A 13,397-nucleotide genomic window follows, 5' to 3' on the forward strand; every position below is an offset into this window, starting at 1 on the left:
AGAAACCCCGTGCCTCCCGAGAGAAACCCAATGTGCCCGTAAGCCGAAAGCAGGTGAACAAACCGGAGGTGCTAACAAGTGCTCCGTGGGAGTGCTCCACGGGCAATCAGAAGAGGGAATCACTGTTCACAGCAGAAAGCAAGGCAACAGTTCCTGCCACAGCGCCCCCGCCCCCACATGGGGGCAAGCACACCCAGAAACACAGCGCGTGTGAGAGGTTTTTATTCAATCTGTAAAGGACAGTTTAAAAACAAAATGTTAGTAACACTCGGAGGACACTGGTTTTGTTCATCTGACACATCTTCTATCTTCACAGATTTTTTATTACAAAAATCAGAAAAGTAAAAATTCAGGACAATAGTCGCACAGTGGAACCACTAGTTGCCTAAACAAAAGCTAATTTCTATAAAACCATAAACTTAATGAAGCTTTATTAAGAGAGATTCAAAATTCTGTTAACTGGATACACGTAGTGGTATATATTTTAAAGCAGAACACCCCAAGAAACAAAAGCAAGGAAAAAAGAAAGTACAGGTCGGAAGAGTCAGTTAAATGTGTTGACCTGACAGTCCCTACAAGGAGTAACTTCCACTGCATACAGAGGAAACCGTTATCTGTGGTAAAAATCCTCAAGCCCGAGTAGGAAATGCGGGTAAAAACACATCAGGTCGGCAGTCAGGCCCAGGCCGCACAGGCTGTCGGTGAAACCAGGGCAGCGAGCGCCAGCATTCCAGGAGGCGCCGTGGTGTTCTCAGACCACTGTGTGTACAGGGAAGACCCTCACCACGCGGCAGGCAGTGAAGCTTCCATGAAAAAGGCTCTGAAAAAGACAAACGCTCTTTTCTTCATACAAATCACTGCAAGAAATCTGTGTAAGGCTGTACCTTGCATAGGGAGATAGCTGTCTTCTGTCAAAAATTCTACAGAGAGGAGGAAAAGCAAGTTCTTCAAAATGATGCCCACGTGCCAAGAGGCGGGTTTACCAGGCACCTCACTGTCTCCGATTCTTCATTAGATAAAATTTAATTCGACAGAAGAGAAAATGGCAATTTACGGTGACATTATTCAAAAGAGAATATCGAGATTGGCAGCAGAAAACGTAGGTTCTAAAAGCGCGTCCGGAAAGAGGCCCCCCGTCCCACGGAGACAGCCGTGTGCTGAGTAAGCCCTGCCTGCACTCGCACCAGGACTTGAGGAGGCCGGCCACTCGGAGCGCGCTTTTCCAGAAAGCTAAAGCACGAGACGCCGCACGGGCGTGGGGCTCCTTTGGGGCGGCGGAGGCCCGAGGCCCTACGAGCCGTGGGACAGGTGCATGGCGCCCAGCACGGCGCTGTGGTAGCCCTGCTCCGCCTTCACGGAGCTGGCATGCTCCAGCGCGCTGCTGAGCTCGGGGATGCTCTCGGCCGTGTCCCCAAAGCCATGGTAGTGTCCGTACTGCAGGCTCTCCTCTGCCCAGGAGGGCCTGCTGGCCACGCAGCTGCTCGGGCTCCCGTTGAGGTGCAGAGAGCCGCATGTCTCCGGGCTGACTTGGGTGCTCCTTTCCGGCTCCTCAGTCCCGTTAACGCCGGGGGAGCCCTGGCTGCTCGGGAAAGGCAGCCCTGGAACTAGGCCAGTGCCGACTCCGTTAAGTCCTGCCGAGCACTGGCCACTCCTGCTCTCCATCCCACAGGGCTGGGCCGTGGAGGGGAAGTCCAAGTGTCCATTGGCGACACATCCGTTTGTCAGTGTATTCGATACGGAGCTACTGTTTTTCATATCTGCATTAAGAAATACACCTGTCACCAAAATTCAGAACCAGAAGGGAGGAGAGACTATAAAACGCTTCCTTGCTGCTACCATTTTACAGGATTTATTTAGCTTCTTTTCTTTACACAAACCAGTTTCTTTTGCAAGGCAAAAAACTGTGCGTAAGTGATTTAAAAATAAAACATTACCAGTTGCATTTGCCCAGTAAGGGCAAAGGGCAAGAAAGGAAACACTTAAGAAATTTCACTAGTGTAGGGGAGCCAAATTAAAAAAACTTCAGCTGACAAATATGCCACGTGCAAAATACCAATAGCATTGAACTGCTCTCAGTTTAAGACTAGGTTTGGAGAACAGTTTTAAAAATCATGACCCTCGAAAAAGTCCGTCAGAAATGAACGTTTAAGTGTTCCCAACAAAGGGTTAAAAAACAGAAAACTTCAAGCTTTTTTTTTTTTTTAAAAGAAAAGCAACTGATGAAGCGTGTGAATGAAGGAAGCTCCCAGGGTGACGCTGACAGCGTCCCCGGAGGCCCCTCACCGCGCCTCCTCCAAGGCGGGGAGCCCGCACAGGGCGGCAGCGAGGCTGTGGTTCCTTAGCAACACCTGGATCACACAGCATTTCTGCAAGATGCCACAGAGCAGCACGGGCAGGCCGCAGAAGACCACGAACCCCAAGATCCCATGCGCGCAGTCCTGAGCCACGAGCACGTCCTGAAGTGTCCTCTGGGTTCAGCAGTTACAGGGACTACGGTGTCCAAGGGTCCACTGTCAAAACCCATAATCTGCATATACAGACATCCGTTAGGAGGGGATGTCTTATGGGAAAAAACGTCAGTCACAAAACATTTGGCCACACGGGAACAGGCAATGACAAGTATTTTTCTGTATAACGAAACTTGAGGACCAATACACGTTCACAGGAATTCACACAACAGTACAGAAACAATCTAAGGTCATGACTTGCTCGATGACGTTAAACTTTACCCCAATGTCCTGCACTATTAAAGCAAGGCACGACTTTAAAGCATGACTCTGTCACCTTCAGAGTGAGGACACATTCCTGCGTGTCCCCTGGCCCTATCACAGCCCCACACCACGACACCCGCCCAGATGTGCACTCAGATACGGGTTTCTGTGTGTCCCCAAGTTTTCCTGATGATGGAAAATCGTGGCTCATTCAATGAGCAAAACACCTAACCGTGCCACTAGTTCTCAACTTCCTCACAGTTTAAGAGAGTTTAAGAGCTTCTATAAATTCTTCAGAGGACTGTGGATTATTTCTTCTCAAATTAAATGACAGCTTTTCTAGTTAAAACTCAAGGCTGGAGAACAAGTGTTTCAAGAACTAAACATGAGGTAGAATTAAAAATAACACAAGCTATTCCCAGAGAAACATTTATTTTTTTCAAAAACCAGAAGCTTTCCCTGGGTAATAAAACTCATGGGTAGTATGGTGACCTTAACAGTTAGTAAGACAACCATGATACTACTAACAAAGATGGAGATTACATTTTCAGGGGACTGGGCCTCGGAAACCCGGCTTGATTAGACTGTACTTTTCAGTTTAATGTTCACTGCGTGTGCGCGGTCCTTCTCTGGTGCCCAGTTAGAGTAAATGTGTTCCATTATGCAACCTCAAGCCAAGGTGAGCGGAACCTCACAGCTTTACGGAACATCTAGTAAAACCTAGCGTGAAAACAGCAAGCGTCCCGGAGACGGACTGAGGCTGTCGGTGCCCGGCCAGACCTGCCTGCCGACGCCCTCCGCTGCCGCTGGCCCGGGACCGCAAACTCTGCTCCAGTCTGCCTTCCAGGACTCGCCCCGCCCCCTCCGCTGTGTCCACCCACTGCGGGTCACCTCTAGCGATCTAATACATTTTGTTTGCTGAAAGAGTGTTATAACTGAAATGATGAAAAACACGGGGAACGCTCACTTGACACCCGTCACATGGGATGCGCTGAGCTTAAATAGTGGGCTGTTCAATGTCAGGTTCAAGTGCGGCATTAAATTTACTTGAAAACCCAGGGAAATAAAATGTCTGAAGATCAAAGAGTGATGACTTCTATCTTTTTAAAAGCATGTACCAATGCCATTTTTTTTTTTTTTTAAGCTGGCTTTGAGTTTTGTTCTTTATCTTTAGCCAGGATTTTAAAATGTATTTTCCAATGAGAACTTCCCTTGGAAAATCTATCCACTTCATTTAATTACCCGGCAAAATGGTGACTCTACCCATAAGAATTCTGTAGCTTCTAGAAAGATGCACACACTTTCATTATATGAACAAAGATGATTTTTTCATGTACCCCTGGGAAACAAGAATTTCGCATACAGACATAATAATAAAACTTAAAAAAGAAACAGTATCTATTTCCAAATACATTAAAACATTAAGAGAATGGCTAAAACGTTTTCATGCTCACCTAAATAAAAGGATAGAAAAAGGCATTAACTAAATGGCTAAATGTTTACTCTAAATACTAACAGCAACAGAGCCCTTACCTTTTAAAAACCAAAAGTGACTACCAACTGTTTTAATATACTAAAAATTTTAGTGAAAAAGGTGTTTTGTGCTGACACGGTTCTCAGCATTTTAGTAGATTCAGAGTCAATGTCACACAAACCAAAGCGCCCAGGAGGGTTGAGTGGAGGACTCCACACGGCCCTGACAGGTTACAAGTCAAAACCATGACATCTGCTAGCTCTCAGTGCCTACAGCCAGCCACTCCTTTCGCTGTTTATCCCGTTGAAACTACTAGCAAGAGTAATTTAACAAACGTTTGATAAATTCACCCCAAGGTCCTGTATCAGAAAATGAAAAATGTTAAACCTCATTAAAATAAAACAAGGCACATTAAGCAAAAGCCTCAAATCAAAATAGAAAGATTGCACTTATATTTTTCATATCCATAAAATGCACCAGAACACTGAATTCTTATATCTACAAACTTGTCCAAATCATAGTATGACATTCTTTAAAACGCGGGACAAAGTGCAAAAACTGTCTGCTCCAACTCATGTTAGAAATAACACGCATACTGGTTCCTGCAACGACAGGGGGTCTGCATTGCCGAAACAGTATAGATTTCTATCTCTTTGGGTCCAACGGCACCGCCCTCCGGCAGTTTGGTGTCTTCGACCGTTGGACCGCGGCTGCGGCTAACGGGAACCTGTCCGCCCCCACCTGTGGCGAGCTCTCTGTCCACGTGCATCTTGTCGGGGTCGTCTTCCACCTCACCACTCGCGAGCGGCATGGACTCATCCAGACTGTGGGCTGCACAGAAAACAGACATGTTTAGGTTCCTTGCACCCAAGACAGATGCGCCTCACTCTTTGTCATCAGAGCACTGGATGCTCCCAAACTGCCAAACAGCTTAATAATCTATGGATTACCAATGACCTTGGCACACGACCAAGAAACTTACTTTCCCACAATAGAGAATAATTCCTGAAATGTGCAGCTTTGATGAGGTCATGGCAATTCAGACACCTACTCAAGATTTACTTGCTGGCGTAAATTCTCATTTAAGGCTGGTATTTGGGCAACATAAAGCAGTTACGTAACTCGAAGACATTTATTTCTAAATACTTCTAAAGATTCAGGATGGTCTGTTACACCCCCAAATGTTCCTTCAGTTGTTTTTCATAAAGAAATGATAATTCTTGAGTAACATAAAAACCATTATAATGATCCTCAAATTTAAAAATCAGTGATTTCATTAATAGAAAATAAATTCCAAGATCAAGACAAGCTCGTCGGATATGGGCTGAGAGCAGCTCTGGCCCTGTGCCCCAAGATGTGGCGCAGCTGGAAACGCCCAGTAAGCTTCTGGGCTCCAGGACGGCAGGACTGAAGCTACGCATGCGCCTCAGGGCACGCCCACGCTCGCATTGTGGAGCACAGCGGGTGCGCACACCTGGTACCCCTTCCGGCGGGGCTCACACACTGCAGAAACACCTCCTGCTAGCCCTGGGGCCCCTACTTCTCAGGAGCAGCCACTGCCATGCTGCGCATAGCTATCCAGTCTTAAGCAGCAGGCATTTTCACAACATCGGATCTGAAGGATCACTTGCACATCTTGCTTATATTCATTTACCACTAAACGAACACATCCCAACAACTAAATTCAAAAGGAGCCTTAAAGCTGAGTAACAACTCCCTGAATGGCTCGACCACCAATAGCTCACCCACTACCCAGCTCCCCACTGCTGCCTGAGCGGGGCTCCTTTTCCATCACAAACACCGTAATTAACTACCATCCCTATAAACACACTTTTGCATACACTTCTGCTTCTCCACCAGGATAAACTAGAATGGTTTCTGGGTCACAAGATATATACAACAAGTAAGTAACAAGTTTCAGCGCTATTTCTTTCAAACAAACATTTAAAAACACAAAGACTTGAACTCTGCAGCTTCAACTACTTCTAGAGGCACATGAATTGTTTTCAATATCGGAATGAACATATCAGTTTCAGAGTATCCCCAAACTGTTAAAAGTTTTAGATGAAAAAGTCTTAAGAGAAACACAAATTCGATGATCAGTATGCAGAACAGACAGAATGGTGTGACGCGTGCTGTTAAGAGATAGCAGAAATCTGCATAGACACGAGGCCATGAACACCTAGAAATAGAAGTGCTTTGAAACCAGAGGCAACCAACGGAGGACTTCAGCGGTTTTCAAAGCTTTTCTTAATCCTCCACAAGCCCCACTGAGGTCACTGATAGGCTAGGTTCCAGCTTCACCATCAAACAAGGTACTTTCAAGAAATCAGTGGTAAACAGGCCATCTTTTCTTAAAAAAAAGGGGGGGAGGTGGTTGGGGGATGGAAGCTCAGGTACCAGGAGACAAAACCCTCCCAACCTCTGATTCTGTTTCTGCAGTGACGCAGGACCCACGTCTGACAAGCCAGACCAGGCAGTTGACTGAGAAGCAGAGCGGGCCTCTTGGGCAAAGCCACAAAGAGCCTCAAACGAAAGGGGATACAGCACAGACAGCCTGACGTGGCCATCCTTCCAACGCCTGGCTTTGTTCTGCAGTTCAGGGCCAGTGCTCCTCGGGGAAAGGGGCATCTAGGTTACAGCTGCAACTTCAGATCTCTGAAAGCAGGTTTTAAAAAGAACAACGGACAGGTATGACATGAGGACCCCCTCTTCCCCAAAAGGGCACAACAGAGCAGCTTCACAAAAGCAGGTCAACCGTCTCTTCACTCCCCAAGCCCAGTGCCCGGAGTGTCCCATCAGTGAATGAAGCCCACACTCTAGCTAGAAAGGGCACAGGCACAGAAAGCAAGCAGCACCATTAAGAACAGGTAATCAAGACTGGCAACAAAATGAAGCAGGACAAGAGAGCAGACCTGCCACTAGGGGGCCGGAAGAGCTGGTGGCGAAGGGAGCCAGAGGACATTCAAAGGAAAAGTGCTGTCGACAGGAGCAAGACCCAGTGCGGCTTTGCAGCAGAAGCTGACCCCTAACTAGAGACCCACGCGGTGCACCAGCAGCGCTCCTCCCAAGGCTCTCCTTTCGGGTGCATCTTTTGTTAACGCGGTTTCTCACCAGCAGAGCGGGTGTACAAGTGAGACAAACTAAAGGCTTTCAGATTTTAAGAAACTCTTTACTAAACGCGGGAGGCATATGCTAACGTGGACAGCCTAGAATTACCTTTCTCCGTAGACACTCTGTGAGGCGTTTTCCCCATGCAGGATCTATCAGCCAGGATTTGCAACCACTTGCCTGCTAACCTAGCTGCCTAGAACCCCTGGTAGTGTATCTTATACCAACGTTTCCATGTTTTTCTTCCCAGCACCTGGAATTAGGAAGGGCTCAGACAGCTCCATGGGAGCACAGAGGGTGTCACCACTTACCTTTTAAAACTGCATTAAAAGCCATGACATTAAAACCAGCCTTGCAGAACTGTAAGAACACGGATCCGGACTTGACTCCCGTCTCCCACACATCACTATCACTATCACGATCACCGAGGCAACTACCACAACGCCCCACGCTGCGTCTGAGAAAGGTGGCTTGTAGACATTTCAGAAAAAAGACTTTCTTCCAAAATGTTTGATTCTATTTGTTTTAGAAAAGAAGTATTTCCCTATCTTCCTACTCCGGTTAAAAGGAAAAATGATGAGACACTTGTTAAGTGTCCGTATCTTTTGACTTCCAAAGCAGTTATCTGCTGACATGACTCCGGTACACGCCAGACAAAGCGTACTCATGGCAGAACATCACCCAGGACTGCCTCAGAATAAACCCAGTTTCTTCGCCCAGAGGCAGAGTCAGGACCAGGTGTGACCACTGCCCAGAAGCCTCCTGTTCTTGACGTTGGGGCTGAAAGAAGCTCCATTTGGGAAGGTGCCCTGGGGCAGCATAGAAACCTGCCCCTGAATTTTCATATAAACCAGAGAGCTGAATAAAACTAAAGCCAGGTACCAGTGTGGATCTAAAACTACAAAACGATTCCTGATGAAGGACATAAGAAAACAGCAGGAAACCCTTCCTTAGCTTTTAAAGACAGGGGTCTGCAGCACTACAGAAACGGTTGCCACCAAGCAGCTTCCCTTTGTGCGGGCTGGTCAGCTCGGGCAGACGTGCCCGAACTATGCCGTGCAGGTCCCTGATCCTGATGCAGAACCTGTACACAAGACTGATCGCCAGGCACACTTACAGAGGTACCTAGGGCTTATGAAAAACACCTCATCAGGATTCTTTCACTTTAAAGGCAGTGAACTCTCTCAATGGGCAAAACCCAACCTACACAGTCCTGTACTTGAAGATCTTAAGTGCTTTACTTAGTTCACGGGGTGTCCTCCCCTACACACCACCAGCCGAGCAAGCACTGCTGGGCACTTCCATGCATGGATCCCAGTGAAGCTGGGGTCAGGGTAGCGACCTACTGCCCTCTGTGCCTCTTCAAGGGAAGACCTAAGAGCCGACCCGTAACCAAGGTCACTCCCAACGTTCTGGCCTTCCCGCTGGTGAAACCCCATTCCCCAAGAAAGGAATGGCTTCTCTCCATTACTAACTAGAACTGTTCTCTTCTCCTCACAGCACATTTTACTCAGATCACCCTCTAAAGGAAAAGTCCTATTAGAACCTGAACAGTACAAAAGGCGGGGAGGAAGGTGGTTCTACCAGTAACCTCTCCTGGGACTCCCACCACAGCCCCACAGCAGACGGGGGCGGGGGGAGTTTAAGAGGGCAGGTGAACGGAGGGGCTAACTACAGAGTGACAGCTGCGGAAACACTAACGAGGGATCTGGGGTTTTGTTAATAGGTGGTGGAGGGGAAGGTGCACGTGGCACAGAGGAGCCGACAAAGCGTGCCAGGAAGGACCTGCTCCTGGCCAATGCGCGCCACAGCCACCACGTGCTCGGAGGCCAGACGGGCCTGTGAGCTCTGCCGAGCTCAAGACTAACCCAAAAATGACTCTGCTCTTAAACGTAATTCAGTCAGACGATTCATATATATATATATATAATGCTATGCCTTTGGAGAGTAAAACCATCTTTTGTTAACTGGAATACAAACATTTGGTCAAATTTTTAAAAGCAAACAGCCATTTGCTGCAAATAGGAGGGAACACTAAGCAGCGTCAAGGTTCAAGTCTCTCGTGTATGTCAGATACACGGACCTCAACTAGAGGGAACCACGTTACAAATCTGGTTTCTGGAGGAGGAAGCAGCAGCCCACTCCAGTGTTCCCGCCTGGGAAGTCTCAGACAGAGGAGCCTGGTGGGCCAGTCCACGGGCTGCAGAGTTGGACAGAACTTAGTGACTGAGCATGATCACTCAGCAATCTCCAGTCACATCCCCTCCTTTCTCCTTGTCTTTTTAAGCCTGGTCATCCACGAACAATTAAGAACAGAAGGTGGAGATTCTTTATTTCATCCTGAGGAATGTGGGCTGAGCAACTTCCTATGACTCATTTTAAGCAAAGTCAAACTGTATTTTTCCTAAAAGGTGTTTTTAAATACCTAACATGTTATACATGAGATGCTAAGCTCAGTAGTATACTTATTTGATTAAAACAAAAACCATGAAGTCAACTTAACATCTGAGATTAATCTGGTACCATCACAGCCTCCTGGGGATGGCAACTGTTCACCCAGATAAAACGAGGTTCCCAGGTCAGCCTGTTGCTCACACCGCCTCTCCCCGTCAAGGCTCTGGAGCCGCGCCTGAAACTACTCAAGATTAAAAACAAGATGAAGCTTCTCTCGTGGGCGGGAGTGGCATTTTTCTCTATCCTGGATCATCGATAATTTGGACCAGTTTCCAAGGAATACACTTGTGAACAATTGTACTGTTGCTCCTATAAGCTAGAATGCTAATAGCCCTAACAGATTTTATTCAACAGCTGCAGCTGAAGTCCTGAGGCCCACCTGTCATTCTACCCCGAGCAGATGGTTGGTCAATGTGGAAGGGAAAAAAACCCCCAAACCTAGTTATTATGAACTGATATTTCCTTGCATTGTCCTAAATGAACCAAATCTCCCACACTGGGGAAAATATTACCCTGAAATACTTTTCATCAGTATCAATCTTGGATTTCAACTCACCCTCCTGAACAGGGTGCATGCTTACCCTGGTGTAAACGACTGCATCGAAGACATTCTAAAGTACCCACGTCTGCTGGACAACTTGCTTTCAAAGGATAGTTTGTATTTGGGCCATACAAATCAACGATCAGTGCCTTAAGTTCTTTTACATCATATGGTTTTCAAAGGAAAAACCACTCCAATTACTTTAAAATATTTAAAAACCATTTATTAAGAGAGAGATCCTACTCTCTATGGATTGCAGGAGGTAAACTTTCACAATCGTGACACCAAACTGAAGAGTCAATGTCACAGGACGCCATCCGTCTTTTAAGAGTTGGCTCAGCCAGAAAAATCTCTGCAATTAATAGCTTTTGGGTATATTCCACACTAAAAACATCAGTATGTCTAATTTATTAAATTCTAGGAATACAGAACAGACTAAACTTATTGATAAAGTCCAAGCTGTGTAGCCAAGATACTTCAGGCATGTTTTTAAAAAAGGTAACCAAAGATTTAACGCCCAGCCTTAGGTGTGTGTATCACCTGTGAACTCAAACGCCAGGTTCCAACCTCATTTTCTTAACTGGCTTCCTTGAGCTGACTGCTAGGAATGGGGCACTTAGGGAAAGTTGTACCTTGAGCTGAATGTGCAGAACTTTAATCTCTTAACTCAGCTGACCAAGATGAATCTTTGTCTGGAAGAGGAAAATAAAATCCCCAAATACCTGCATAATTCTTCAAACCCAATTTGTGCAGTGACAGGGCCTAGGGTGCAAATTCTTAAGTTTCCAGGAACCCTTGGAAAGGCTCTTCCAGACACATCAATAAGGAGATACTGGCCAATTCAACTGAAATTGAAACCTGAAGAGGCCAGTTTAAAACTCTTTAGGTACATTTGAATCTTCACTGAACGTTAAGTGACATCTCTTTAAAAAAGCTAAGCAGAATTTAAGATTTATCCTGTATGCTAACACGACAGGGACACGCATGATCCCTGTACCAGGACACAGTGAAACCAGCACCACCACCCCAAAATACTAACCAGGCAGGAAACAGAACGGGGATTAGTTTCTGAAGTTTACACATACCTTCATGTTCTGGGTATGACTTTTACAACATCTTTCTAAGGATTAGGCCCATAATTTATACAAGTTACAAATTTTAGAAACTATTAAGTCCATACATTCATTTCTATAGAAAAGTTGCGTAATCACAACTTTTCACAGTGACCAATATCTTAAATGTTGTGAAGGAGAGAATTCACTTTTTACTGACTCTGGGAGAAATGCTCTTGTCTGGATATGTGCCAGTTACATTAAAGAGGCACAGCGCTGGGAGGATCAGGCTGACACATCGAATTTAAAGACAGGAGCCACTCCGGTTTTCTCAGACTATACTTGAACAGTTTCTTTTTTTTAAAAACCAAAGGGCATGATTTTGTATTTATCCTTGGCAAATCTTATCTGAGCACATAATTTCAGTGTGATTACTTTCACTGTCACCTCTAAACTTCCCTTTCCATGTAAGTTTGCTGAACATTCCTGCCAAGCTACTAACGTCTTCTGATTATATATATTAATTTTCTCCCCCTAAATGAAAGGGACACCTCAAAGAGTGACTAGCTGACTGTTTATTTACACGTCCTGAAACCATCTAGAGATAAAAAGCTGGAAGGACATGAGAACCAGAACACTTACCTTGGAGACGCGACCCCTCAGTGTGGAGGCGGCACACCGGGCCCCGCTGCGGCACACACCCCCCACACCCAGGTGTGCAGACCAGCTGAGGCCACGTAGCAGTGCAAACACCCACCTTCCCCGATGTGAAACTGTATTTTACATCAGACCAACAATTGTTCTAAGTCCAGGAAAATTCACAGGAAGAAAAAATGAGGCACAGGGGCAGATTTTTTTAATAGTTATATTTCAAGCAGGTACAACAAACGGGAAGACTCTAATTCACGGCAGGTAAACCTGGGTGTGCAGAGTTACATACACACATTTACGCTTGGGCCGAACTGCCCTCGCACATCCTCCCCTCTCGTTAAATGGCCAATCTTCCAAGAAGCAACACAGGAAAGCCTCCTCCATCACTGCACCAGAGTCCTCAGGGCACAGCACCCTTAGTGAGGGAGCCGTCTCCGAGGCGCGCTCAGCCGTAAGAAGAACACACGTTAGAGAAGAAACAGGCCTGCCTGCCCCGCCCACAAAGCGGTCTCACCTGCTGGTCGAGCTTTCTTCATGCCAAAGGGTTCCGAATCTTCCAGGCATCTCTTGCGGTTTGTTCCCACACTAACGTGACTAGGAAATACACTCGGATGGCCTCCGTTTAAGGTGCCATTGTGACCGAAACGAGTCAGATGACAATTCTGGAGGTTCAAGAGAAACTGGGTACACTCTTGGAAACCCTGGGTTTGAGCAATGTCTGCTGCCGTCAGGCCACTGGCATTTCTCAGGCTGTACGACACAAAAACACTGAATTACACCCCATTAGCACGTTCATCTGGTCTCTGCTCCTGCTGCACTGACTAACTATCTGAAGGTGATATGAAAGAGCATACAGATTTACAGCAAGTCTTCATTAAAGAAGGAGCTGCTCTTCCTATCTCTGTAACTAACTTCTCTCTTACGCACATTTGATTACTAAACAAGATTTGGGAGATAGTAATTTAAAAATCAACATACTAAACTTAAAAAAATAAAAGGCATCTTCCTATTTAACGTCTCAAAATCATTTTTTATGTTAGTCTGAAGAATGAAAATTTATGCTAACTTCAGACTTAACCTGAAACTGAATTCTATATTATCTGCACTTAATAATCCATTCCTTTAGCTCCAGTAAAATCATAACAAACAAACATTTACTGAATTGTCCATGGCATTCATAACAACTGACTTCCTAAAAGCAAAGACAAATGGCTTAATGACAAGCCAGAATTTGTGCTGACATGTGACACCATAAGTGGAAGTTTAGACGGATGCCCTGAAACTGATTCATCGTCAGCCTGGATATCTGAGAAGCTGAGTTTTTTGAGATTTTGATATTTTGGCCATAGGAAAACTTGTAGGAGTTTAGATTTTGGCATTTGAAAGCATGTGAGTGCATGTCT

At 45.9% G+C, this 13,397-nt stretch overlaps 1 protein-coding gene and 1 long non-coding RNA gene across 11 annotated transcripts in view; one reads left to right on the forward strand and one right to left on the reverse strand.

The window, feature by feature from the left end:
* Window positions 1-206: 206 nt before the first annotated feature.
* The window catches only part of ANKRD10 (ankyrin repeat domain 10), a 31,916-nt gene continuing 18,725 nt past the window's right edge, over window positions 207-13,397 (reverse strand). For 3 of the 10 annotated variants that reach the window (NR_198867.1, NR_198866.1, NM_001434829.1), the window contains 2 exons: window positions 12,509-12,744; window positions 207-5,016 (listed from right to left, as the gene is read on the reverse strand). Coding sequence is in view for 8 of the 10 variants with exons in the window: in NM_001434829.1 (NP_001421758.1) it covers window positions 4,763-5,016; window positions 12,509-12,744 (490 nt within the window). In the remaining 2 variants the exon portion in view is untranslated. The remainder of the gene's footprint in view (window positions 5,017-12,508; window positions 12,745-13,397) is intronic. The other 7 variants (NM_001434832.1, NM_001434834.1, NM_001434831.1 and 4 more) reach the window with 6 other exon arrangements.
* On the forward strand, window positions 5,625-7,311 carry LOC132346803 (uncharacterized). The gene is made up of 2 exons (XR_009496754.1): window positions 5,625-6,500; window positions 6,628-7,311. It is a non-coding gene; the product is annotated as an uncharacterized lncRNA (long non-coding RNA).

The sequence above is a fragment of the Bos taurus genome, chromosome 12, assembly GCF_002263795.3.
Source record: "Bos taurus isolate L1 Dominette 01449 registration number 42190680 breed Hereford chromosome 12, ARS-UCD2.0, whole genome shotgun sequence".
In the NCBI taxonomy this organism is placed as follows: domain Eukaryota; kingdom Metazoa; phylum Chordata; class Mammalia; order Artiodactyla; family Bovidae; genus Bos; species Bos taurus.